Source organism: Lepidochelys kempii, chromosome 10, assembly GCF_965140285.1.
Source record: "Lepidochelys kempii isolate rLepKem1 chromosome 10, rLepKem1.hap1, whole genome shotgun sequence".
Taxonomy (NCBI): Eukaryota; Metazoa; Chordata; order Testudines; family Cheloniidae; genus Lepidochelys; species Lepidochelys kempii.
The window spans coordinates 43232211-43259328 of NC_136389.1; the positions used below are offsets into that span (position 1 = coordinate 43232211).

A 27118-nucleotide genomic window follows, 5' to 3' on the forward strand; every position below is an offset into this window, starting at 1 on the left:
CTTTTAGCCACATCATTTTGAAGAAACTGATGTGACTATTTAAATACTCTTGGATGCTGCGTGAAGAGAATTACAGAAATATGCAAACAGACAATGAAGATGTATGACACGGCAATTAGTTACAAGGATTTGGTAAAAAGGAGTACTTGTGGCACCTTAGAGATTAACCAATTTATTTGAGCATAAGCTTTCGTGAGCTACAGCTCACTTCATCAGATGCATACTGTGGAAAATGCAGAAGATGTTTTTATATACACAAACCATGAAAAAATGGGTGTTTATCACTATAAAAGGATTTGGTAGACAGTTTGGATATCACACAGAATATCAGAGTTGGAAGGGACCTCAGGAGGTCATCTAGTCCAACCCCCTGCTCAAAGCAGGACCAATCCCCAATTTTTGACCCAGATCCCTAAATGGCCCCCTCAAGGATTGAACTCACAACCCTGGGTTTAGCAGGCCAATGCTCAAACCACTGAGCTATCCCTCCCCCCTAATCCAGGTCAGCGTTTTTGAAAACCACATTTTCCTAGTATAGGATTACTGTATTTGTGAGTCTCTCACTCTGGAAAGTGACTATGTAAAAATAGCACCTGCTTACTGAAAGAGATCTGCTCCCTGTACGCATTCAGTGATATCCATTTGTTTTAATGACATTTTTGCTTGTTGCAGAAACATAACTAGAACAGAAGATAATGTCAATCCCGGAAGAACAGCACAATTTACATTCCACTGTAAATAGCAACGTATCAGACAAATTTGTATGAAAGACCTTCAGGCTAGGGCATTTAGTCATTTCTCAAGCTCTGAAAATCTGAGTAGAAACAGTCTGACATGAAGTAGTAACTTGAGTCCTATGTAGTGTCTCCAATTGAGTGTTTCTTACAAAGCTGTAATGCTGTTTATTACAATGTTGTATTTTTAAGTTTTTGCATTAACAACTATCAGAGCCAGATTCCTGTGCAACGGAATTATATGAATTCTAATTTGGGTAAGCGTCCATAAATATAGTAAATGAATTCCCACTTATGAGTATGTAGGATATCAGCTATCCAGCACTGAATCATGGTTTTAATATCTAGTTTTAGAACTAGAGAATTTAAATCAAGTCCATTCTTCACACTTGATAGAATTATGCTCGCTGGGGAGTACAGGCATTAGGGAGTCCATCTTTTAACTAAGACATTCTTGTTGCCCGTCTAGTCTATATGAGGTTCAAGGACACTATTAGGAAAAACTATTTTATATTAAGAAAAACTACTTCACTAGGAGGGTGGTGAAGCACTAGAATGGGTTACCTCGGGAAGTGGGGAATCTCCATCCTTAGAGGTTTTTAAGGCCCAGCTTGACAAAGCCCTGGCTGGGATGATTTAGTTGGGGTTGGTCCTGCTTTGAGCAGGGGGTTGGACCAGATGCCGACCTGATGTCTCTTCCAACCCTAATCTTCTATGAATCTATGATCCCCTTAGTAACAACAAGGCTCACTCTCAGAACTCACATGCTATTAAGCAAGTCCCATTAAATCAGGGAAGTTATTAGCAGATGATAGTGTGAATGAATTTTCAAGTTCCCGTTTCAACTAATCTTTAGTAAACAGTCATTCTGATCACAATTGCACATGACAAGTTTTACATTCAAAGATATTTTCTTCCACGTAACAAAATTCTGTACTTAGACTGGAGATCCGAGTACCGTAAAAGCTTTTTTAACTGGCATGCTGGGGGAATGGGGTAGTACCAGTAAATTAAAAATGCTGGTTAACTCAGAGGGAGGGGTTTTGAGTGTGGGAGAGGTGCGGGGCAAGGGCATGGGAGGGGCTGAGGGGAAACAGGCTCTGGGAGGAAGTTTGGATCTGAGATGGGCCTTGAGGCGTAGGCTCGGGGTGCCAGATTGGGGGGAGGGAGGGGTTGCTCACCTTCAGTGGCTCCCCGCCCCTGCTGCTCCTGGTGGAGCAGGCTGCCTCCGTCTGCAGACACTGTCCACCACAGCTCCCATTGGCCGTGGTCAGTGCTCGGGGCGGGGGGGCGGCAGCATGGCTGCAGAGCCTCCTGGCCACACCTCCGCCAGCAACAGCAGGGATGGGGAGCTGCCAGAGGTGAGTACCCCCCCCCCAATCTGGCATCCCAAGCCACTCCTGTGTCCCAACCCCTATCCCCTCCCAGAGCATGCCCCGCAGCCCCTCCTATGCCTCAGCCCCCTGCCAGTCCCACACCAACTGGACTTTCAGTGCAGAGCAGAAATGCTGGTTTATAGAGCTTGCCGGTTGGTGAAGTGCCGGATAAAAGAGGTTTTACTGTAATATGGAAACATGCCAGAGGCATTTGGAAAATTATCTCAATGGGTATTAGTTGTTCCAGCAGACAGTTGTTTTTTTTTTTTAAATGACACAGATTTCAAGTGATTAAGGGGAGAGAGTAGGTGCCCACTACCAATGACTTTCAAAAGGAATTAAGTGCCTAACTGTCATGTGTGCCTTTGACAATCTTAACATTCCCAGACAATAGCTGTATTAACATGAAGTTAAAATTCAGAGTATCAATAATTGGAAGTAAAATGCATTACATGGACACTGGAATTACCTCCAAAACAAATATTACAAATCCAAGAATTCCTTGTTAAGGTTAAGCTTCAAAGACATTAAAACATTTTAAAGGTTTGAAATCTAGAAAAATTAGATCTACATACTCCTGAAAATCTCAATAGTTGATGCAAGGTTATAGGAGGAGATCGTGGCCGCAACTGCTATCTGCTGCGTGCAGAGTACAGTAAACATGCAATGCCACAGCTTATTACATACAGCCAACACATCTTTCACTGAGTCAACTATGCCTGCCCCCAGAGGCTCCTTACTTTTATGGGCCAGAGAAGACTGGTTCTGACGCAGTCACCTACGAACCACCCTAAAAGATCAACCATCAAGCCACCCAGATTTCCGGTTTCTTTGGGAACTGTGGGTAAGGAGTTAATACATTATCCCTTCCCTCAGCCCAACCTGACTTTTCTGCAACCAAGAATGGGGGGATGCAGGAGATCCCATCTGGGTGCCCCTACAGCCACGTCACTTTCCTCGGATATCTTACCAGACGACACAACAGGACACCCCGTTCCCGACCCGATTCTGTACAATTTCAGATATTTACCCGTTTGCCAGAGGCTCTGGAAATTCAAGCTGTTTGACACCTTGGAATTCAAGGAAAGGGCACAAGTGACTTACTGATTAAGATAAATCAGAGCGGGCAATGGGCCTGTGGGCTATCCCATAGGTTGTCAAACAGGTCCAAGCAGATTGCAACCATCTTCCTTTTTTTTAAATGGTTAGATGGAGGACCCTAACACTTTGTTGTAACATGAAGCCTTAATACTGAAGAGGTTGAAAATCATTGTCTTCATCATATTTTGATTTCTACGGTGGCAAACCAAGGCAACCATTTCTATAAAGTGTCAAAGCAAGGATTTGAATACTATAGTCAGCCTTCCCTGAAGCCCTTAACGGACTCAATTGTGTTAAGGACTATGGCTCTGTAGAAGTACATGCCGATGACCTTTATAGGTGTGATGTATTCTCATGTATCGTCACAATATTTGGGTTGCAAACATAATAGGGGCATTTATGTTTAAAGTACTTTCATTGGAATTTGTAAATCTCATGGAAGCACTTCAACTGGAACTAGGTATTTTAAAAGCTCATCTTTACAAAAAAGTTGGGCCAAATTTGACAGCGCTATCATTAATACATACTGTAGAATCTCTGAGGGCAGCTTCCACAAACCCATTAAACTAACTAGATTTTTCTGCTGGACACTAGATTGGCCTTTGACAGAGAATTGAAGAAAATCCAAACAATTCATTCTTCTTTCATTGTCATGACTCAAAACTCCTGGTATGAGACACTAACTGGCACTGAGGCTAAGTCTACTGTCACCACACTATTTGCTACTATGCTTTGGGGTTAAATAAAGAATGAAGTACTGAATCACACAGTTTTCTGCTGGAGGAAAAAATATCACTAGCGTTTGCCTTCACTGCAACAGATGGGTTGAGTTACTACATTCAAGCTAGCCTAGCCTAGCTAGCTCAAGTGAGAGCAGACACTAAAAAAATACTACTAGAACTACACAGAGTGATCGGGTTAGCAGATGTGCTGTTGCATCCCATTGCATTACTAACTTGAGCATCAGCAGCACTCAACTTCAACCCACCCTCCAACTGACCAGACAGCTGGAGCTGAAAGCACGAGCTAACTCAAGCAAGAGATGTGTGTGTATGAACAGGAGGAGTCTAGCAGCACTACTGAAGTTAAAGACAAGCCTTAAGATAACGGACCTACATTCCCTATCCTGGGAAAAAGACCATGTTCGTTGCTGGTGATGTATGAGGACAAAACCGAGCCCGACTTTCACATCCCAGGCTGAGTTTATATAGTGGGTAAACAGTGATTTTTCCTTGTCAACCACAAGCTTTTGCCATAAAAATCATTGAGGCATGAACATAGCACCCCACACAATACCATTTTACCAGTCATTTTCAGACCAGTGCTGAGCTTGAAGACTATGTAACAAGTATACCCTTTTTCAGTATTCAAAGAAGGGATGTCAGGTCAGTGGCTAGAAAGATATGAAAAGTCATGAAAAGTTCACTTAATAAACTTCACACATGTACAGATGGACTAACTCAGGCTGACCATTAAAACTTTGAAGAGAGGTTGAGCCAAGGGCTGGAAGGAAGAGGGTTTAGGATCCTGAGAGCTGGTGTCTGGTAGTCTTGATCCCATGCCAACTCATCTTCAGAAGTAGAAATATTAGAAAACAACTAAACATACTACTCCATACGCTGAAGACTACCACATCTGATCATGGAAAGTAAACGTTTAGAAGACACTTCAATGGAAAAATCCTAGATTCATCTTTCTGATATGCTCAGCAGTGAAGGGATTCAGATGCCACAGCTATGAGCTGCTACATAAGAGTAAATTATGGAAGGTAGCAAAACTTCAGTTCCAAGCACATTTCTGTCTTTTCCAAAAATATACACCCTTATTCTCTATATGATATTTTCCTGTCACAAACTAACTGGTAACGTTTATGCATTCAGAGGCATGTTCAAGCTTTGGGGAAATTTAAGCACCAGCATCCTGCCAACTGCAATGACAATAACATAAATCATTGAGATCAACAGAGGGAAATAGCGATACTTGAGCATTTTTTGTTCTCCTGGAGTTGTGCAGCATGTTGGGCATCAAATATTAACTGCTGCTATCTAATATTACTTTCATGCAAGCCTCAATCCTCCAGCGATCCTTTCCAAACACAAATTTTGCTTTCAGACACACATGGAGGACAATGGATGCTTAGTGACTGGATAAAATTGTTTCTCGACTAAATGTCTTGCTAATATCACTATACAGAATCTGCTCTGAGTATAAGAGAAACTCACAGACCATGATTTGGACTCTACATAATGCCACACCAGAAGTGTCATCACAAAGGTATAAAAATTAACCTGTTCAATATAAAATGTGCATGACAATTGCAAAATGTGCCAAGGGAGAGAGAGAGATCTCCATGTTCTGAGAAAAGACTATATCATGATAGCTTTCACCCATGTTACTGACTTCTTATAATTTAAGAGGAAGTGTTTTATACCAGTGAAGGCAGGCAACAGGATATGTGGGTACTCAGTATCTATGAAAAAAAATCAAGCTTCTTATTTATGCGCTTTATATTAGGCACCCAATTTTGATAATATTAAGAACCAGTAAGTGCTACAAACATTGTTCTGTCTGACTCCCCAACACTGCAGAGGGGGGATGTTTAAATGGACAGTGTGTGGTCAAAAGTTACTTTCTTTAAAAAAAGGTATAGTGCTAAGGAAACATTTTAACAATTTATTTTCCGTTTGTTGGCTGACTTCTGGATTCCACTCTCCTCAGACAAGGAAAACACTAGTCATTTTCAGTATCATCTACACTAGCACAATGCCAAGTGAACACTTGCCAGAGAATATTTAAGCTAAACAAGACTTTAAAATATGCATTTGGTTTTGTAAGACTACCATATCTAACCATATCTATATTAAGTAGGTGGCCACATTCTTTTAAATAGAAACCGCTCACTGAAATAGAAGGATAAGAGCAGAAGATGGGTTTTGGGACTCTGGGCTCATTTCCAGCTCTGCCACCAACTCACTGAGGCAGAATTAAATTTAAACCCCTGAATGCTCAAATGACTATCTCCTCACCACTATATTATACAACAGCAGCTCAAGTCATCAGAAGTGCTCAAGCTAGTCCCTTGGTATAAAAAGAGGTGTTCAGCTGGGTGTTCTCTATGAAGAATGAATACAAACTTTCTCGCAACCACCCGCTCCTTGGTTTCACACATCTGAGCTTCAGGGGAGTGCTACAAAGCTTTGCTGTGGGCTTTTCTGGGAAGAGAGGGTTGGCGGCATCAATAGTGGCTTGGGAGGAATGGTTTTAATACCCTTGCTGTAGTAGGAAATATTGTTAGCAAGCCGTTAATATTGTTTACTAGCATTGGCTGGCAAGGATCACTTTTACAGAGCTTGTTTTATGGTTGTAGTTTTCAAATTTTGCAGAAAAACCTGGAGTTAAAATAAGCATTTTAACAATAAATGACATTACCCAAGGTTGATATTTACCCAAGGAGGCTGTAAGTATACATGTGTATTTAAAAGCTTTCTGTTGGGGTTTGTAAAATCCTCTTTAAAAAATGCCTAATTTAACAGCAATGTCCCCTTAAAATCTCACTTGTGGTGTTCCTTTCTCAGACTGATGCTACTTTATACTGGCCAGCATACAGGTGGTAAGTGAGAAAGCCAAGAAAAAGGGTTGATGCTTAAGCAAGCATATTTACGTGTTCCACTATTGCAAAGTGAAAACTCCAGGATAGCAGCCAGATTAGAATTTGACCTGGCTTAAATAAATACTCAACATGGGAAATTCAGACAAATAACACCGCAGAAAGAGACATCAGCTTTATGTAGAAGAATCCAAATGTTACTGCTTGCAGTCAGCAAGTTAAGTGACTTCAACAGGAGTGCATTCTTCCAAAACAAAAAACCCTTCAGTTATTTTCAACATTAGCTCTCAAAATATTAAGACATTTGAAAGTCAGGAATCTAGAAAGTTGTACCAGTAGTTCAGAAAACCTCAATGTCAAAACTTTGGGAATGGCTAAGGTTTTAATACCAGCCTTAACTTTTTCCCCTTAGCCTTGACTACCATATATGATTCAACTACTGTTACAGACCTCTACTATCCTGGAGCAAAGCTATATAAGAGCATCTGAACTGCAAACCCACTCACTAATTAGCTAAAGTCAGACCCCTTTCATACCCCCATTATGGGCCACATGAGATCCTGCCTTATTCCATTATATGGAATGGACATCCACCACCATCACTTCTCCAATTAACTGAACCTGTACTGATCAGTGACCACATGCTCCCAACATATACCAAAGAAATGGTTTCCACATGTACCCAATATAACAGGCCATGGATCACCCTATTACTACATATTCTAAACAGCTTCATAGGCCAGAGATCCCCCTGTAATCAATACAGGACAGAAAAAGTAGTTATCCTACAAGACTCCATAGTACTGCAATGCACATGCACACACACTCTCTGCAGTTACATTTTTCTTGTCTGAATTAGTGGAGTTCTGACATCAGCAAGGAGGAGATAAGCGAGGCCATGGAGGTCAAGGTAAAGAACCACCACGGCCGTCTAACCAGTGTTTCTAGACTGATATCCCTATGTTTAATCAACTTGTATAAGAACCCTGATTTTCTTGGCTCCCATATTCTTTTACAGAGACTATCATATTTGGCCATGTTATCAATCTAGCTGCTGGAGTTGGGCTCAGAGGTTATACAGCAAAATACACCACCACAACACAAACTAGCAAAGCACTCTTTCACTCCAGAAAACACAAAGATTTGTGTTTTCAGAAGAAACATTTTGTTCTGGCAACATTGACTAGAAATCAAAAAGGTGGCAGCAAAATACTTTTCCATAGAAAACCCAAGATTCAAACCACAACCCCAAAAGACAAGACAAAAAAAATCAGTGTCCAGAAGATGAAAACAAGGCAGGCTAGCACATACACATATACTGATGCCCTGTATCAGTCAAGAGCAATTTAGTCACTGCAGGATTAATGCAGAGTTTATTTCTGGCCACCCAAGACTCAACATGTTAGACACAAAAAAAGATGAACAAGCAAGGATAACATGCAGAAGGCACCCAATTTAAGTATCTGCAAGATAACAGGAATGTGTTTGTGCTTGCTTCTCTTAGGGAAGAGGTCAGCAAACTTTTTGGCCTGAGGGCCACATAGGGGAATAGAAATTGTATGGTGGGCTATGAATGCTCATGAAATTGGGGGGGGGCCTTTGGTTGTGGGTGCGGGCTCTGGGGTTGGGCTGAGGATGAGGAGTTTGGGGTGTAGGAGGGTGCTCTGGGCTGGGACCGAGGGTTTGGAGACTGGGGGGGGGGGAGGAGAAATCAGGGCTGGGGCAGAGGGTTGGGGCGTGGGGAGAGGCTCAGGGGTGCAGGCTCTGAGTGGTGCTTTCCTCAAGCGGCTCCCAGAAACAGTGGCATGTCCCTTCTCCGGCTCCTACCTGGAGGCGCAGCTAGGCAGCTCTGCACACTGCCCCATCTGCAGGCACCCCCCTACTGCTCCCACTGGAGTGCTTAGGAGCCAGAGTGGGGCCATGGCATGGCTTCCAGGAGCCGCACGGTCCAGAGCAGGGCCGCATGGTGCAGCCCCTGACCCAGCTCTCCAGCCGGAGCGGGGCAAGCCGCAGACCCCACTCCCCAGCAGGAGCTCATGGGCTGGCTTAAAATGGCGATAGTTTGCCCACCCCATTTTAGGGGCATTTGGAATCCTTGCAGAAATACAAAATTCCCAGAGCATATACACATGAAACTGGAAGGGAATTGGTGATGGAAAAGTCAAGCGACAAATGCCCCCTCAAAAAAAGCAGGTATACTTCTCATGGGTATTTACTTTCCCCTTTAGCTTCTGAAAATTAGCAGTGCTAAAACAATAGCTAGTGTGCACTGCTATGTAAAAAGGAAAAATTTCCTCTACCTCACATAATAGATTTTCCACATACGAAAATCTCCACTTTATCTCCACTTCTCATGGGTTTCAAGTGAAAAGTGTCTGTCTACCAAAAAGGTGGCTACTTACCTTTCCATCAGCTTCTCTTTATCCCAGTTGAAATGGCTAAGTAGTATTCTGGTGATAGTTGCCGGATTCTAAAGAAAGAGAAAACAAAATAATGTACAACAAACTGTAAACTCTTATCTCAGTCCATTGGTGATCAGGGACCTGAATAAGGCTCTTGACAAGCAAACATGGAGGCCAAGGATACTAAATGTTTATTGACAAGTTGTACTGTCCACATTATCTCCACACTGGATGAACTATTAGTCCAAGTAGACAAGCACATTTGAAAAATTAAATAGGCTTAACATTTGTTTGAATAAAAGCATTTTTCGTAAGTGCTACCCTAAGAAATTCATTTAAGCAAAATGGAAAAAAAACTGTTGTAGACTCAATGCTCCGTATAAGTCACCACAGCAGTAAACTTCATGTCTACTGCGTATCACTAAAGAGACACGGCAGGTTAGGTAGTATCTTTTATTGGATCAACTTCTGTTGGTGAAAGACAAGCTTACAAGCTACACAGAGCTCTTCTTCAGGTCTGGGAAAGGTACTCAAGAGTCACAGCTAAATACAAGGTGGAACAAGGTGTTTAGCCTGAGGAGTTAACACATTCTAAGGAACCAATCAAGGTGAAGTGGCCTGTTAACACCCCTGCAAGTCACAGGACAAAAAAATGGGGATAGTGGGTTATAGACTGTTGTAATAAGCCATACATCCAGTGTTGTTAAGACCATGATCTTTAGTATCTAGCAAAGTTTGAATTAAAGCTCCCAAGCTTGTCTTTTGAAGGCGGTGTGCAGGTTTCCTTTGACGATGAGGACTGAGAAGTTAGAGGTGGAGTGTGTAAAAAGTGTTCACCCACAGATGAGACAGTGTTTTTGTCTTTTAGCATTTTCCTGAGACTGTTCATTTGAGAGCATGATTGTTTGATTTCACCCACATAGTTATGGAGCATTTAGTGCACTGTATGAGGTACACAACATGTTGTAATAGGCATGGGTAGGACCCAGGGATCTTAAAGTATGTTGTGGCAGGTATTGTTCATCACAGCAGTGGAGATATGTCTGCAGGCTTTGCATGTATTATGGCAGGGTCTGGTATCACTTTGAGTTGGTAGGTCCTGATTTATGTGGAGCTTATTTCTGATGAACTTGGTAAGGTTGGAAGATAGTTTGAAGGCCAGAAGAGGGGTTTGGGAGCCATTTCTTTAAGGATGTGGTCCCCATCACGTATGATTTGTAATTTAATGATATCCTGCAGACCAGGATCCACCATCCACCAGGCATCTGAAAGCATACCTTGGCTGTTACAGAAAGGACAAGACTCATCTTGTTACACTTCCCTTCTCACATGATCAACTCAGAGGGGGGAGGGATAGCTCAGTGGTTTGAGCATTGGCCTGATAAACCCAGGGTTGTGAGCTCAATCCTTGAGGGGGCCATTTGGGACCTGGGGCAAAAACAGGAGGTTGGACTAAATGACCTCCTGAGGTCCCTTCCAACCCTGACATTCTATGATTCCATGACCCTAGGTATATAAACTCACAACAACCCAATCATGTTTCTTCAGGAAGCTCTGGACAACACAGTTATATTAACATCCCACAGATGTTTTCCGTTTAGTGCAAGCAAAATCAAAGTGGGTTAAGATCCATAACTCAGTGGATGGGAATGACAGGAAAAGCCACTGAAGTGGTGCAAGTATTGAACAGATTGTAGATAGTCACATAATTATGTCTAATATAACCATAAACATTTCCTGTAGTAACTAAACTGAATATTAAAATAGAGACTGTTACAGCGTAAGTGCTTGCCCTCAGAGCATCTGTGTCAACACTGGCATTGTGCTGCACACCAGAGTCAACATGGCCTTTGTAAAGTGAAATCATGTCTCACCAATCTATTAGAATTCTTTGAGGTCTGTGAATAAATATAATCCAGTGGATATAGTGTATCTGGACTTTCAGAAAACCTTGGACAAAGTCCTTTACCAAAGGCTCTTAAGCAAAGTAAGGAGTCATCAGATGAGAGGCAAGGTCCTCTCAGACCAGTAACTGGTTAAAAGCTAAGAAAGAAAGGGTAAGAATAAATGGTCAGTTTTCACAGTACAGAAATAGCAGGGTCCCCCAAGGATCTGTGCTGGGACCAGTGCTGTTTAACATATTCATAAATGATCTGGAAAAGGTGGTAAACAGTGAGCTGCCAACTTTGGCACATGACAGAATTACAAAGCATACTGCGAAGAGTTACAAAGGGATCTTCACAAAACTGGGTGACTAGGCAACAAATGGCAGATGAAATTCAATGTTGATAAATGCAAAGTAATACACATTGGAAAATAATTGCAAATATACATACAAAATGATGGGGTCTAAATTAGCTGGTACGTGTCAATATCTTGAAAAAAAAATCATGTTTTCAGAGAACTATCCATCCACTCAATGTGCAGCAGCAGTCAAAAAGCCAACAGAACGTTAGGAACCATTAGGAAAGGGATAGATAAAGACGACAGTAAATATCATAATGCCACTATATAGATCAAAGTATGGGCATACCACGGATTACTGCATGAAGTTTTAGTCGCCCCATCTCAAAAAGAGATATTAGAATTGGAAAAGGTGCAGAGAAGGGCAACAAAAATGATGAGGGGTACAGAACATCTTCCATATGAGAGATTTAAAAGCCTGTGACTGTTCAGCTTGGAAAAGAGATGACTAAGAGGGATATGATAGTCTACAAAACCATGACTGGTGTGGAGAAAGCAATTAAGGAAGTGTTATTTACCCCTTCACATAACACAAGAACCAGGGGTCACCCAACACAAGGAAGTATTTCTTCACACAATACAGTCAACCTGTCGAACTAGTTGCCAGGGGAAGTTGTGAAGGCCAAAAGTATAACAGCATTCAAAACAATATGATAAGTTCATGGAGGATAGATCCACAAACAGCTATTAGTGAAGATGGTCAGGGATGCAACCCCATGCTCTCCATGTCCCTAAACCCTGGACTGCCAGAAACCAGGACTGGATGATGGGATGGATCACTCAAATTGCTCTGGTCTGTTCATTCCCTCTGAAGCATCTAGCACTGGCCACTGTCAGAAGACAGGATACTGGGCTAGAGGGACCACTGATCTGACCCAGTATGGCCATTCTTATGTTCTCCCAGCAGCCCAGTGTGGAGCAGTTAGTGTCCCTGCCTTAGTTTCCCCTTGTGGGCTATCAGTAAATTCAGTGAGATTTGTATACAGCTAGCGGTGCCCCTTCAGCGGTGCAGTTTATTTAATCAAAGGCCAAACAGACATGCAATCAAGCCTTCACTCCCTGCATGCTAGCTGGGGGGGGCTGGAAAGTTACTATCAGTCAGTCTTCTCCACATGAGTCCTCTAGCCAGGCTCTTCACCACTAATGCCCTAAACCTGGGACCCTCTTCTGGAGTAAAGTCTCCTGCCGTAACCTTGGGAAGAGTTCCTTTTGTGGACTCAGGATCCTTGCAGAGGTCAAGCTGATGCAGCTCTTCTCTGGAGCAGCATGTAGTTCCCCAGCGATCTTGGCCTCTTGCTACTGTCTGGCAAGATCCTGTTATTGGGACTAGGCTTTCCTAAGGCTTTGTCGCTTGTAGCCCTTTTGGAACCTGCTAACTGCAGGAGTACCCTTTCTAGGTTCCCTTTTTCTGATGAGCTCTCTAAGAGATCCCCTGAAAAGTTCCTTTTCCCAGGGCTTCCCCTCTGCATTGTGGAGATTTCTGACAACCCTTGTAAGCCTTTATTAGGCCCAGGTGTTCCTTAATGAGTTAAATGTTATCCAGTCACCTGGGTGGGTCTGGATTGGCTCATTCCCCTTAACAGAGCCCATGACAGAAAGACTGGTCCCTAATTCCCTTGAAAGGGCCACACCCTGGGACAGTGCCCTTTTGGGATTTGAGCTGATTTTACCGCCAGACTACCTAGGTCACAAGTTACAGTTTCAACACTTACAATCACAAAAACTTGTACTTTAGGAAAAACTCCCTTTCTATTTCAATAAGGCAGTATTTGTTTCAGCGTCTCAGGCAAGTCCTGCCAAGCATATAGGACAAATGCCATATATGGGTTTCTCCAGCTAATCATCCCAGCACCATCACACATTAAAACAAAACACACTGATTTAAACAAAGAGAGTTAGCTTTGCCTTGCACTAGAATTCTAAGCAAATCTCCAACAAGCAAATATGTAGCTTTTTACAAATGTAATCTACGATATTTCTTGTTGCAGTGAATTTGCCAGAAGGATGCACAAGGAAGCAATGTTTTCCTAAAGTATTTTTTCCCTACTAAGGTGTTAAGTTGGTCTTAATTACCTTGAAGTGCTGCCCTCCCTCTGTTGCAGCAGCCCACCAGGCCCTTGAACCACTAAATTCACTCTTCTGCAAGTTCCCATTAAGCACTTCAGAGATCAATTGGGCACAGCAGCAGTGGACTGGTAGGCCCTTTTTGTAATAAACTGTGTAGCACAGGAGGGAAAGCAGGAAGGACAGGGTGGATACAGAAACATCAGACATCTTAAGACCAGTGATTATGCTATTTTGAAGATCAGCAACAATTTTTAGTCAAATGGTTTGGAAACAGATTGCACTTCGGTGAATATTTTGTTTGACTTGACATTTTACAGTATTTTGATAGACTGACAGACGAATTAGTTTCATTTCTGTATTCTGCTGTTTTCCCAGTGAAGAGATACTGCAGCTTTCTACATCAAATTCTCTGAGTCAGGGTCCCCAAGACATCTTCAGCAATGTAACCATAAAGAGAAACTAAAGGAAACTATTTTCCTCTCTTCCTTCGATGGTGGAAGACTTCAATGTCACAGAAGGGTATGCTACACCAGAATTATACCTGTGACACTGATGTCACATTATAGGTCCAGTAATTTGCAATGTGTTTGTGGTCAGGAAAGTGGCTCACTTCTAGAAGCCTGCTGGGGTTCAGTTTCCCTTAGCTACTTCGCTACCAAATTAATTAAAACTACCAAATTAATTAAAAGTGTAAGTCAAAGATTTGATAACATAGTTCCTATTTTTAAGAAAGGTAAAAAAAGCGATCCAGGTAACTACAGGCCTGTTCGACATCTGTAGTATGCAAGGTCTTGGAAAAAATTCTGAAGGAGAAAGTAGTTAAGGACATTGAGGTCAATGGTAATTGGGACAAAATACAACATGGCTTTACAAAAGGTAGATCGTGTCAAACCAACCTGACCTCCTCCTTTGAGGATGTAACATTTTTTAGACAAAGGAAAAGCAGTGGATCTAATTTACCTAGATTTCAGTAAGGCATTTGATACGGTTCCACATGGAGAATTATTAGCTAAACTGGAAAAGATGGGGGTCAATATGAAAACTGAAAGGTGGATAAGGAACTAGTTAAAGGGGAGACTACAACGGGTCACACTGAAAGGTGAACTGTCAGACTGGAAGGAGGTTACTAGAGGAGCTCCTGAGGGATAGGTTTTGGGACCAGTCTTATTTAATCTTTATTATTGACCTTGGCACAAAAAGCGGGAATGTGCTAATAAAGTTTGCAGATGACACAAAGCTGGAAGGTATTGCCAATACTGAGAAGGACCGGGATATCATACAGGAAGATCCTGATGACCTTGTAAACTGGAGTAATAGTAACAGAATGAAATCTAATAGTGAAAAGTGCAAGATCATGCATTTAGGGATTAACAACAAGAATTTCTGTTATAAACTGGGGATGCATTACTTGGAAGTAACAGAGGAGGAGATGGACCTCAGAGTATTGGTTGATCACAGGATGACTATGAGCCGCTGATGTGATATGGCCGTGAAAAAAGCTAATGCGGTCTTGGGATGCATCAGGCGAGGTATTTCCAGTAGAGATAAGCTGGTAATACCATTATACAAGACACCAGTGAGACCACACTATTCCAGATGAGTGCAGTTCTGGTCTCCCATGTTTAAGAAGGATGAATTCAAACTGTAACACGTATAGAGAAGGGCTACGAGAGAGTGATCTGAGGAATGGAAAACCTGTCTTATGAAAGGAGACTCAATAAGCTTGGCTTGTTTAGCCTAACTAAAAGAAGGCTGAGAGGAGATATGATTGCTATCTATAAATATATCAGAGGGATAAATACCATGGAGGGAGAAGTAGTATTTAAGTTCAGTACCAATGTGGACACAAGAACAAATGGATATAAACTGGCCATCAGGAAGTTTAGACTTGAAATTAGATGAAGGTTTCTAACCATCAGAGGAATGAAGTTCTGGAACAGCCTTCCAAGGGAAGCAGTGGGGTCAAAAGACATATCTGGCTTTAAGACAAAGCTTGATAAGTTTATGGAGGAGATGATATGATGGGATAGCCTAATTTGGGCAATTAATTGATCTTCGACTACTGGCGGTAGATATGCCCAATGGCCTGTGATGGGATGTTAGATGGGGTGGGATCTGAGTTACTACAGAGAATTCTTTCCTGGTTGTCTGGCTGGTGAGTCTTGCCCACATGCTTAGGGTTTAGCTGATTGCCATATTTGGGGTCGGGAAGGAATTTTCCCCCAGAGCAGATTGGCAGAGGCCCTGGGGGTTTTTCGCCTTCCTCTGCAGCATGGGGCACGGGTCACTTGCTGGAGGATTCTCTGCACCTTGAAGTCTTTAAAACACGATTTAAGGACTTCAGTAGCTCAGACATAAGTTAGGCGTTTGTTACTGGAGTTGGTGGGTGAGATTCCGTGTCCTGCATTGTGCAGGAGGTCAGACTAGACGATCATAATGGTCCCTTCTGACCTTAAAGTCTATAATTCTTTGATTTACTGGCAGCACATCAAGCTCTTACCAGATCCAAAAAAGTGGGTTATCTGTTTTCCACAAAGATTCAAGATTTAAAACTTAGCTGGTTGTTTTGTTGATACAGAAGGCAGGAAATAACATCTTTGCCCCTTTGTCCCTACTGTACTAGCAGAAGTAAAATCTTTGTCCATGAATTAAGCAATACAGCGCCCTGGAAATCAGGGACTAGAAAAGTTTAAAAGGCCTAATTTGGTAAAAATCAACATGTGATTTTAGCCACAATTAACTGCAGATGTGAAAATCTTTGGCATTAAGGATTGTGCTTTTAAAAGGTAACTACTAGCAGCCCAATATGAAGTGACAAAAAAAAAAAGATCTGTGCAATTGATGTCAGACTACATTTTTGAAGGAAGTTAATTTAATTGTGAAACCCTACTGCACAATGCTTTAACACTGCTACTACTGTATGAAACATTTGCTACAGGCAGGCTGTGATGATGCAAAGATAGGATTTAGTCTGAAGCAGCAGCAGGAAGAACTGGGTTATAAGGACATCTCCTGTTTATAAAAACACATTTTAATAACCAAATAAAGCAGCCAGAAACAGATGACAACCAAGGGAGAAATTAACTTGTGTTCCAATATTAGATTTTCATTCAAACAATGTTTGAGAGGACAGCCAAAATAGATTATCACACAAGACTAATCACCTGTTAATTGTACATGCTTAAACCTAGAAAGAAGGTTGCCTACTGCTCACTAGAAGCTAGTCAAAAAGCTACTGATATCTTGATAGTAAGGGAAACCTAAGAAAGAGGAAAGCAGCCATTTTGTTGAAACAAATTCTAGCAACACTTTAAAGACAAGCTCTGACAACTCTAGTAAAATACACATACAGTAAATCTGCCTATGGAGGAAGGGAAGAAAATCCAAACTGCTTCACAGAATTTGATGAATTGTCACTTGTCTGAAGACTCAATCTGTTCTAAATGAGTATCTCTAACCTTCCTATCTCTGGAGTTTAGTTACAGCAGAAGTAGAGAGCAAACATGAAAAGAATGCAGGAAAGAAGTGGATGAGGATCCTATAAACTTCAGAATGCAAGTTTGGTAGAGTTTTGGAGAGAGTACTTCTACTGGGAAGTGATAGTGATTGAAGTTCAAACTCCTTAATTTTGGGGGTTGATTGTATTTTTCGCTAAGATACAAATCCAATTAGTGTTAGATTCATTTCTTTTGGCTACCAAATAAAACCTTTCTGCATATTGTTGGCCAAACCCCATATGGGGAGCACGAAAGAGGAAAATCTCTCTCAAAGAGAAAAGTTAAAACCCTGGATGTATATTAAAATACATGAATTGCGAACTAGTTTAGGAGAGATTATGAGAACATTTAAAACGGGGATTTTGAAAACTGCATTTGAGTGACATTTTGCAGTATTTGGTTGGTCACTGCATTCAATTTCAAGACAAGTTTTCTAGGCAGTTTAACTCTTTTAGCTGATGACAGACAAAAACGCATTTGAAGAAATCAGCTTCTCACCATGCAATAGGGAGAACCTGCTGTTCCAATCTGAGTGTTCAGTACACATAAATAGCCTTTTAATAACTCAGCTCCTGCTTAGCTCCCCAGCAAAACTCCTCCACCCTCTCAAGACAGGGCATTGATAAGTTCCTTATCTTGGATATTGCCATTATACAGCAGTTATTTAAAATATGGCAGCTTTTGCATTTCTACAATTTGCATCAAAGATTTAAATTGACAGCAGGGAATAGAACCTACATGCCACTTAAGCCTTATTTGGACTCTACATGGTCAAACCTTTCTAATACAACTTCTGATTGAACATGCAATCTATGCCTTTTGTCATACTTCTGCATATACATGAGTCAACCATGCAGAGACCCTCAAAAATGCTTACTCTTCCTGAACCTTTCTACAACTCTTCAAATGGCTCAAGTATTTGAATGACAGGCTCAGGTACATTCCACTGGCATACACACTAAGAAAGGTTTCAGAGTAACAGCCGTGTTAGTCTGTATCCACAAAAAGAAAAGGAGGACTTGTGGCACCTTAGAGACTAAAATTTATTTGAGCATAACCTTCCGTGAGCTACAGCTCACTTCATCGGATGAGAGGTGGTATTTCAATTCCTTGGCAAGTGGCAGCCAGCTGGTTTCAAAGTAGGTGTTTGAGCATACAGAATGCAAAGTTCTACTTAGCAACACCTCGTATAAGCTGGTGTAAGGCAGACCTCTGTAAGATGAGCAGTTTAAAAACTGGAAGTTAAGCGCTTGAAACAGCCCAGACATGCCAAACCTGTGGAAAAGAACGCAGAAATTGGGCTTGTTTTTGGCTTAATTGGCTTGTGAGTTGCTTGTTGGCTATTTTTTGGCTTGTAGCTCGATGCAGCTTGTTGCTGTTTTTTTTTTTTTTAAATCAGCTCCTGGCAAGCAGGGGCAAGGGGGGAGAGAGAGTCAGGGGCGCATAGCGTACCCACCACAGTCCCAGACTGCACGCTGGGGGGGGGATCGAGTCAGAGTGTTGGGGTTCTTAGGGATTGGCTTGTTTTGAAATGGGATTAGCTTGATTTTTGGTTTATTGTGAAAGTCGGGGTGCTTATTTATCACATGAAAGTTGGCAACTGTGCCAACCACACGTACAACCACCACAGACATCTTCCTCTAATAAAGCAGCATCAGGGTAGTGCTGCAGTCATCCCATGCAGCAAATATTTAATCAGTCAAAACTTTTAACAGGTTTGCCAATATAAGCATGCCAAGCATTTTTAAGCACGTGTAGAATAGTACTGGGTGGCTCATCCTAAAATTCCCTCTGCCAAGTCACTGATCTGTCTTATAAAACTAGTGTACAGGTCAGGTCAGTGTTGTGCAGTGTTGCTCTAGGTCCACATATTGATCTGAAATGTTATACCTAGGATATTTTAGCAACATTACCACTAAAAGGTAAACTCATATGTATAAAAAACTATAAAGCTTTATCAAACTCTCGATTCCCTGAGCAATATAATAAAGCCTGTCCCCTTCCCAGCCACTTGTGCACATTCACAGTCCAGTTTGAGGGTAGCTCTCAAGCTTCTTGACCTCCAGCTACTCGTTTCCAGGACCATTTCTTGGTTGTACACTCTTCCATAGCTCTCTGGAATGGTCTAAATTAATGGGGTGGGGGAGTTAAACATGGGAGTCAGGACTGACTGATACAAGTCTTCACGAACAAGGTCAGCTCCCACACTACTGCACTGGGCAGCATAGCACGGGGAGGAGGTGATCAGCCCTCTGTGGAGAAAGAAGTGGTTCGGGACTATTTAGAAAAGCTGGACGAGCACAAGTCCATGGGGCCGGATGCGCTGCATCTGAGAGTGCTAAAGGAGTTGGCGGATGTGATTGCAGAGCCAGTGGCCATTATCTTTGAAAACTCATGGCGATCCGGGGAAGTCCCGGACGACTGGAAAAAGGCTAATGTAGTGCCCATCTTTAAAAAAAGGATGATCCTGGGAACTACAGGCCAGTCAGACACACCTCAGTCCCTAGAAAAATCATGGAGCAGGTCCTCAAGGAATCAATTCTGAAGCACTTAGAGGAGAGGAAAGTGCTCAGAAACAGTCAGCATGGATTCACCAAGGGCAAGTCATGCCTGACTAATCTAATTGCCTTCTATGACGAGGTAACTGGCTCTGTGGATGAGGGGAAAGCGGTGGACGTGTTGTTCCTTGACTTTAGAAAAACTTTTGACACGGTCTCCCACAGCATTCTTGCCAGCAAGTTAAAGTAGTATGGGCTGGATGAATGGACTATAAGGTGGATAGAAAGTTGGCTAGATTGTCGGGCTCGACGGGTAGTGATCAATAGCTCCATGTCTAGTTGGCAGCCGGTATCAAGTGGAGTGCCCCAAGGGTCGGTCCTCGGGCCGGTTTTGTTCAATATCTTCTTAAATGATCTGGAGGATGGTGTGGATTGCACCCTCAGCAAGTTTGCAGATGACACTAAACTTGGAGGAGAGGTAGATACACTGGAGGATAGGGATAGGATACAGAGGGACCTAGACAAATTGGAGGATTGGGCCAAAAGAAATCTGATGAGGTTCAACAAGGACAAGTGCAGAATCAGAGTAACAGCCGTGTTAGTCTGTATTCGCAAAAAGAAAAGGAGTACTTGTTCGTCTCTAAGGTGCCACAAGTACTCCTTTTCTAAGTGCAGAGTCATACACTTAGGACAGAAGAATCCCATGTACCGCTACAGACTAGGGACCAAATGGCTCAGCAGCAGTTCGGCAGAAAAGGACCTAGGGGTTACAGTGGACAGAAGTCAACAGTGTGCCCTTGTTGCCAAGAAGGCCAATGGCATTTTGGGATGTATATGTAGCGGCATTGCCAGCAGACCCAGGGACATGATAGTTCGCCTCTATTCGACATTGGTGAGGCCTCATCTGGAGTAGTGTGTCCAGTTTTGGGCCCCGCACTACAAGAAGGATGTGGAAAAATTGGAAAGAGTCCAGCGGAGGGCAACAAAAATTATTAGGGGACTGGAACACATGACTTATGAGGAGAGGCTGAGGGAACTGGGATTGTTTAGTCTGCGGAAGAGAAGAATGAGGGGGGATCAAGCTGCTTTCAACTACCTAAAAGGGGGTTCCAAAGAGGATGGATCTAGACTGTTCTCAGTGGTAGCTGATGACAGAACAAGGAGTAATGGTCTCAAATTACAGTGGGGGAGGTTTAGATTGGATATTAGGAAAAACTTTTTCACTAGGAGGGTGGTGAACCACTGGAATGTGTTACCTACAGAGGTGGTGGAATCTCCTTCCTTTGATATTTTTAAGGTCAGGCTTGACAAAGCCCTGGCTGGGATGATTTAGTTGGGGATTGGTCCTGCTTTGAGCAGGGGGTTGGACTAGACCTCCTGAGGTCCCTTCCAACCTGATATTCTATGATTCTATGAAATATCCAATATAAAAGTGCACCAATGCCAACAAGAGCGGCTCAGAAAAACATGCCAATAAATCTTCAATTTCCTACCTAGGCAAGTAGAGGGCTTTAAATCTCCCTATTGATGGCAATGGCTCAAGTCCCATACTGCTACACAAACACACAAAAAAGGCAACTGATAGGAGGCATTGAACATTGTATACCCGTTTCTACTGTTTGGTTAGTAACTGACTTGAAACCTACACTATCAACTACTAACAATAACCTAGTCATCTGTGCTATTTTAGCCTTCCCCTATTCTAACCACCCCCATCACTGAATTAGAGCTTAAATATTACATGCACTTGTTGTTCGGTATGTTCACACCTTCTTTTAGCCTGAATCATACTAACACAACATCACCACAACAAGGCTCAATTTGTTTTACACTTCTACAGTGTGACCTCTGATTGAGAAAGAGGCGATTTACTCTTACAGGGGATTTCTACAGAAAACACAGCGACAGGAATCTCTCAGCTTACCTAACAAAGATCTTATGCCTTACAGGTGAGTAATTCCTGGACTCATGGCTTTGAAATGTTCAAACTGTCCAACAAACTCAGACTGAGTTATCCAGGAGGCTTCTGCAATAATCACCAGTCATTTAGCTTACGCCAGCATCACTTATGTCGGTCAGGGGGGTGAATAAAGCACCCCCAATCAATGTAAGTTACACCGGAGTAAGTGTTCGTGTGCACAGCACTATGTTGGTGGGACAGCTTCTCCTGCTAACACAGCTTCTGCCGCTTGCGGAGGTGGTTTTTTTATGCAGATGGGAGAACTCTCTCTCTCTCTCGCTCTCTCTCATCGGCATACAGGTCATCACCACACATGCAGCAGTGGTACTGTACATATAGATGTGGCCTTTGTACCATCCTAATCTTCATTTTCCCTTCCCTCCTATCCTTTTGTCAACTCTTCATCATCCCCTTCACAAGAGGCTCTCCCACCTCCTGCAAATCCACCCTCACCACTATATTCTCCTTTTTTGCCATCCTCCCCTCCCCGCCCCCCACACACTTTGGTGTCATTTCTCTCAAGCCAGCATTCCCTCCGCCCCAGCCAACCCTTGCCAGCCACCAGTCCAGTCTATCTTGCCCCATAATCTGCTTCATCTAAAAAACCCAATACCATTCAGATCTTATTTTTGCTCCCCTACCATCTCCTTGCCCTCGCTGAAGCCAGGATTTCCCCACCTCACGTTCCCTCTGCAGCTGTACTCTTCGTGGCTTCTCCTCACCCACAACCCACTGTGAATTACCCCCAGATATAGAAGGCATGAGTCTCTCCCACTCCTGTCATCTCTTCCCTATTCCAAGCAACACTGCATCAAACGTCCCTCCCTCATAGCTGTCAACTACCCTCTCTGCCCCAACACTTGGCTCTGCCCTACAGTCAGTCTGCCACCTTAATCCACATGGGCTCAGCTTCCAGTCTTATCCCTTAATTTCCCCACATTTTACCATCATTTCCTTAATTGACTTTCAAACCCCATCAGCTCCCCCACTCACCAAAATAGTGAAGACAAGGCTGCGTGAGTGGCTAATCACTGCCCCTGCGCCCTTCTACATGTCAGAGTTTCCTCTCACCAGCCACTAAGTTATCTCATTTAACATTTACTTGGCCCTTTTGTGACATCAAATCCACCAGTCTCACTTTTCTGCCACCTCGCTCGCCTCTGCAGACTTGTCAAGCCCTCCCACTCCTCTCCCCTCCACTGACTCTTTACCCTTCTTTCAGCACAAAGCTCACCCTACTAAAATAAATCCCAACCCTGGCTCAGTTCCAAATTCCAACAGCTCAACTACTGTTGCATGACTCAGTCTTCAGTGATCCCATGGACTTCCTCCACCACAAATTTGTTCTCTTCTGTAGTTCTGCCTTTTTAGGGTCAAACATGATTTCACCACCCTCAAAGACCCTCCACTGGGTTTCCATGATGATATTCTCTTCTGCTTCTATTTCTCAAGGCTCAGTTATTCAGTGTCCGCTGGCTGGTCCTCTTCATCTCTCCTATTGCTCACTGTGCAACACAGATCTGTACTCATCGCCACCACCTCCTCCTTAGTCTACACCATCTCTGGGTGGTTTCAGCTGCTCACAGGTTTTCAACTATTATTGCTGTACTGATTACCTGTAAAGGTCTCTGCACTCCCGACTCCTCTTTAGCCATTCTGCCTCTGTGCTAAATGAAAGGGGCGGGCGGGGGGCGGGGGAGAGAGAGAAGAAGAGCTCCCTTTTAAGGGCACCCAGCCAGCCAGCCGCCATAAAATCCCTCTTAGTAGCTGCTCTGTAATTGTTCTACCTGTAAAGGGTTAAAATAAGTGAATGGGCACCTGGAGAAAAGAGCCAATGGGAATGCTAGAATTTTTTAAAATTGAAATAAGACTCCCCATTTGTCTGTCTGTTGCTCTCAGGGAGAGGCAGACAGGGCTGCAATTATGCTGTAAGAAGCTTGGGGCCAGGTATGAAAAATCATCGGTATTATCCCTAGAAACTACTCATCTGAAACCCCAGATATGTAAGTAGACCAAGAAATGTCTAGGAAGACGTGATCATGTTTATCTCTTTTATGGCTTGTGAACTCCTCTGTGCTAACCCCAAATGCTTTTGTTTTGCTTGTAACCTTTAAACTGGGCCTCAAGAACATTATTGTTGATGCTTAATCCTTGTAAGGGGCTGTTTTTGTTTTTACATCTAGCAATAGCCTGAGTTTCCAGATGTATTTTCTTTTTGTTTTTAATAAAATTTACCTTTTTTAAGAACAGAATTGGATTTGTGTGTCTTAAGAGGTTTGTGCATATGTTGTTTAATTAGCTCTTGGCAACAGCTGATTTCCTTTGTTTTTCTTCTCAGCTCTTCCCCAGAGGGGGGGTGTAAGTGCTTGAGGGTATCCCACAGAAAGGAATTCCCATGTGTGCCTTCCTGGTCTCTCAAAGGGGTTTTGCACTTGGGTGGTAGCAGCATCTACCAATCCAAGGTCAGAGAAAAGCTGTAACCTTGGAAGTTTAATACAAGCCTGGAGTAGCCAGTATTAATTTTTAGAGTCCTTGCAGGCCCCCATCTTCTGCACTCGAAGTGCCAGAGTGGGGAATCAGCCTTACCAGCCTCTCTGACACCCTTTCCAAAATGTCTCGCTGCCAGTTTAACATGCTGTGACCCCAATTTTCTGCCACTGAACACCATCAGTCACTCAGGCTTGTGACCTGGGGAAAACTCCTCCCTCTCTAGCACAATCCCTCAAGCCATGACCAAATTCTTCCTCACTAAGATGCAGCCTTTCTATCCCTAAAACTGAAGCTTGTTCACATCCTATTTCCCATCTGGATTCTTCTAAGCTCTGCCTTACTGGCCTTCAACTGCAATTTTACCTTCTCCAGTCCACATAAAATGCAATCATTACGAGCAAACACCTTGCCTCTCTTTTTGACCATGTCACCCCTTTTGAATCCCTCCATTGGTTCCTTCTCTTTCCTCCCCAGTTCAAGTTTGAACTTAACACTTGCAAAGCCCTGCTGAACTCCAGGCTTTTCTACACAGCAAGTTGCTCTGCAGCAAAACAAGGTGTGACACTGCCTCCCAGTAATGTCCCTACACTTAATAGCAAGCCAAGCCACACTTTGGGACTTTCTGTGCACCACAGCAGTGTCCACGCAGGAAGTTACTGTACAGCAAGCTGGGACAGTGTAGATAAGCCTTCTAACCTGCCCTACTTACCCTCCTATTCTAGTTTTCAACCCTGCTAATGAGGTCAGTTTCATCTGCCTGCTTTGTCACTTTCAAAACATTTCCAAGCATTCTGGCATGCCACTCCTAAGCTTGGAATTGGCCTTCCAGAGCTCATCATCACTGTCCTCACCCAAGTTGCTCCTAAAGGCACAGACTGCTGCGGTGCCTACGGAAAAAAGGCTGGCTGGTAATGGCGCATCAGAGCAGGGATTTGGAATTCAGTTCAATATTTCTACAAATGATATATAGTGTTATGGCACAAAAAGATAGCCAACCACCAATGCAGCCTAATAATGGACAGAAAGACTAATCAACTGCTTCATATTTTGTTGTTTGAGCGCCCTCTGGAAAGCTTCTAGGTTAACCATTAATAGGCACAACGAGGTTACTTTGCTTCATCAAGCTCCTGAAACACTGAATACACAAATGACAATGCCAGTATGAATTCTCAAGTTAGGAATGTTAACTTCAGCCTCTGCACTAGTAACATTTCTCAACTAGAGATCAGCTTGATTTGTCAAGCTTCTCAAGCATTCTCGAAAATCATTTGCTGTTTCAGATGATTGCATAAGCTATGCTATTGCATCATGACAATTAAAATCTGTATATGGATTGCAGGCAAGCAAGGCATTAAAAAAGGTCAGATTTTGACATCTGTTTTTATAAGATAAGGATCAATGGTCTCAGAATAGGAACAGATTTTCAACAAACATTTACAGATCTGCATTCAGGAATATTTTGACTATTAGCATTTCATTGTGGTACATATCTTAGTATATAAAGCTAAGCCTTTAAAAAACACCAGAAGAAAGTCCCACAAATTTAGAGGCATTTTCAAATTCATCGTGACCAATGCCACTGGACACCTTTCAAGAAATAGAAAACAAAGCATCACTGAACCTCGGTTCCTTGGCAAACAGTTCTTCAGTTTAACCCAGGAGTTCTCAAACTGGGGGTCATGACCCCTCAAGGGGTCACAAGATCGTTATATGCAGGTCATGAGCAGTCAGCTCCATGGGGACAGCCCCAAGTCCCCATTAAACTACCCCTCCCATTTTTAATTTATAAGGGGGGGGGTGTCACACTCCGAGGCTTGCTGTATGAATGGGGTCACCAATACAAAGTTTGAAAGCCACTGGTTTAACCCTTTCCAGATTTCTGAAATGGTTAGTACCTGTTGTAGTGTTACCCACAGGGCTGTAAGACAGTACGACAGACTGCCATTAAAGCAGAATATAACCCAGCAGCATCTTAGTATATCCATTACAGGAAAGAACAAACAATTTTTACCCTAGGGTTGTAAGACTCCATACAAGGGTTAATGCACCACAATGAGCCACTTAGATAAGATGCCTCTGAAAGCTCTATACTATATCCCACTTTGGGACCCCAGAGAGTTTTGCAATCCTGAAGTGCAGGAGGCCCTTAGTTTCGTCCAGGTATAATTTTAGTTTCTAGCGAATGCTATTGTTGCCCCTTAGACCCAAGCATTTAACCAGTATTTGGAGCTTTTCAGGTTTGTTTCTGTTAGGATGGAAAATCAATAAATAAGCGATAAAGAATGTGTGTACACCAAGTCTTGTTTCCCTGCATGCAGTAGAAAGAGCAGGCAGTTTCCTTGCTCAGAAATCCCCAAGGATGTTGCCAACTTCAGTGAGCTCTGTTCTCAAGAAGCTCTGCTTCCTCTCACTTTAAAACATTCACCTGCTTCTCCAGGCTCTCTTCTGGCTTTCTCCTTCTAACACATGCAGCCTGGAAAGCCAATATCAAAACCCATGTTTACAATCAGGGAAATCCCCTCAGCCCACAGAACTTGCTCTGACCAGCCTGTGGGGCAGTCCCAGATACAAAAAGGTAGTTAACTGCTCCTTCCAGTGAGCCTGGAAGAATGCTTGACACACCCATTGACCCCCAGGGAATCTTTTCATAGATGTCCACGTTTCTATGGCTGGTCCATAGCTGAGCTTGACAGCTTCTTCTCCCCAGGAGACCCAATACCTCCTGTCTACTCCAGGCAAGCATGCATCCAGTACGTGGAGCCAGCGTGGCCAGTTGGGCAGCCGCACACAAAAAGGAAGATCTTCTAGGTGTGCTCAGCAAGCTGGGCAATCAGGAAAGGACATTTCAAAAATATGTAGGGTATTTTTAAGAGGGGGTGGCTTCCAGTCTTCCTGGCCCCTGTAGTTCACAATTGCTACCAAAGCAGTCACAATTGCAGGGAATAGGGCAATGCGAACAACTGCTGGAGGACTGTTGTGTCAACACAGGTCACACAGGGTCTACCCTCACACAGCATGGACATCAGTAGGTTGAACATGTCTTTACGTCATTCAGGGAAGTGGTTTTACTTCGCCGCTGTAACCGGGTGCTTACATTTGCACTCAAATTTGTTTCTGGCCGACATATGCACAAACAGGTCAA

The 27118-nt window shown here is 42.9% G+C and overlaps 1 protein-coding gene across 2 annotated transcripts in view; it reads right to left on the reverse strand.

Annotated features, from left to right (window-relative positions):
• The window catches only part of ARIH1 (ariadne RBR E3 ubiquitin protein ligase 1), a 114095-nt gene that overhangs the window by 64864 nt on the left and 22113 nt on the right, over nt 1-27118 (reverse strand). For both annotated transcript variants that reach the window (XM_073363118.2, XM_073363119.2), the window contains exon 2: nt 9221-9288. In XM_073363118.2, coding sequence (XP_073219219.1) covers nt 9221-9288 — 68 coding nt within the window. The remainder of the gene's footprint in view (nt 1-9220; nt 9289-27118) is intronic.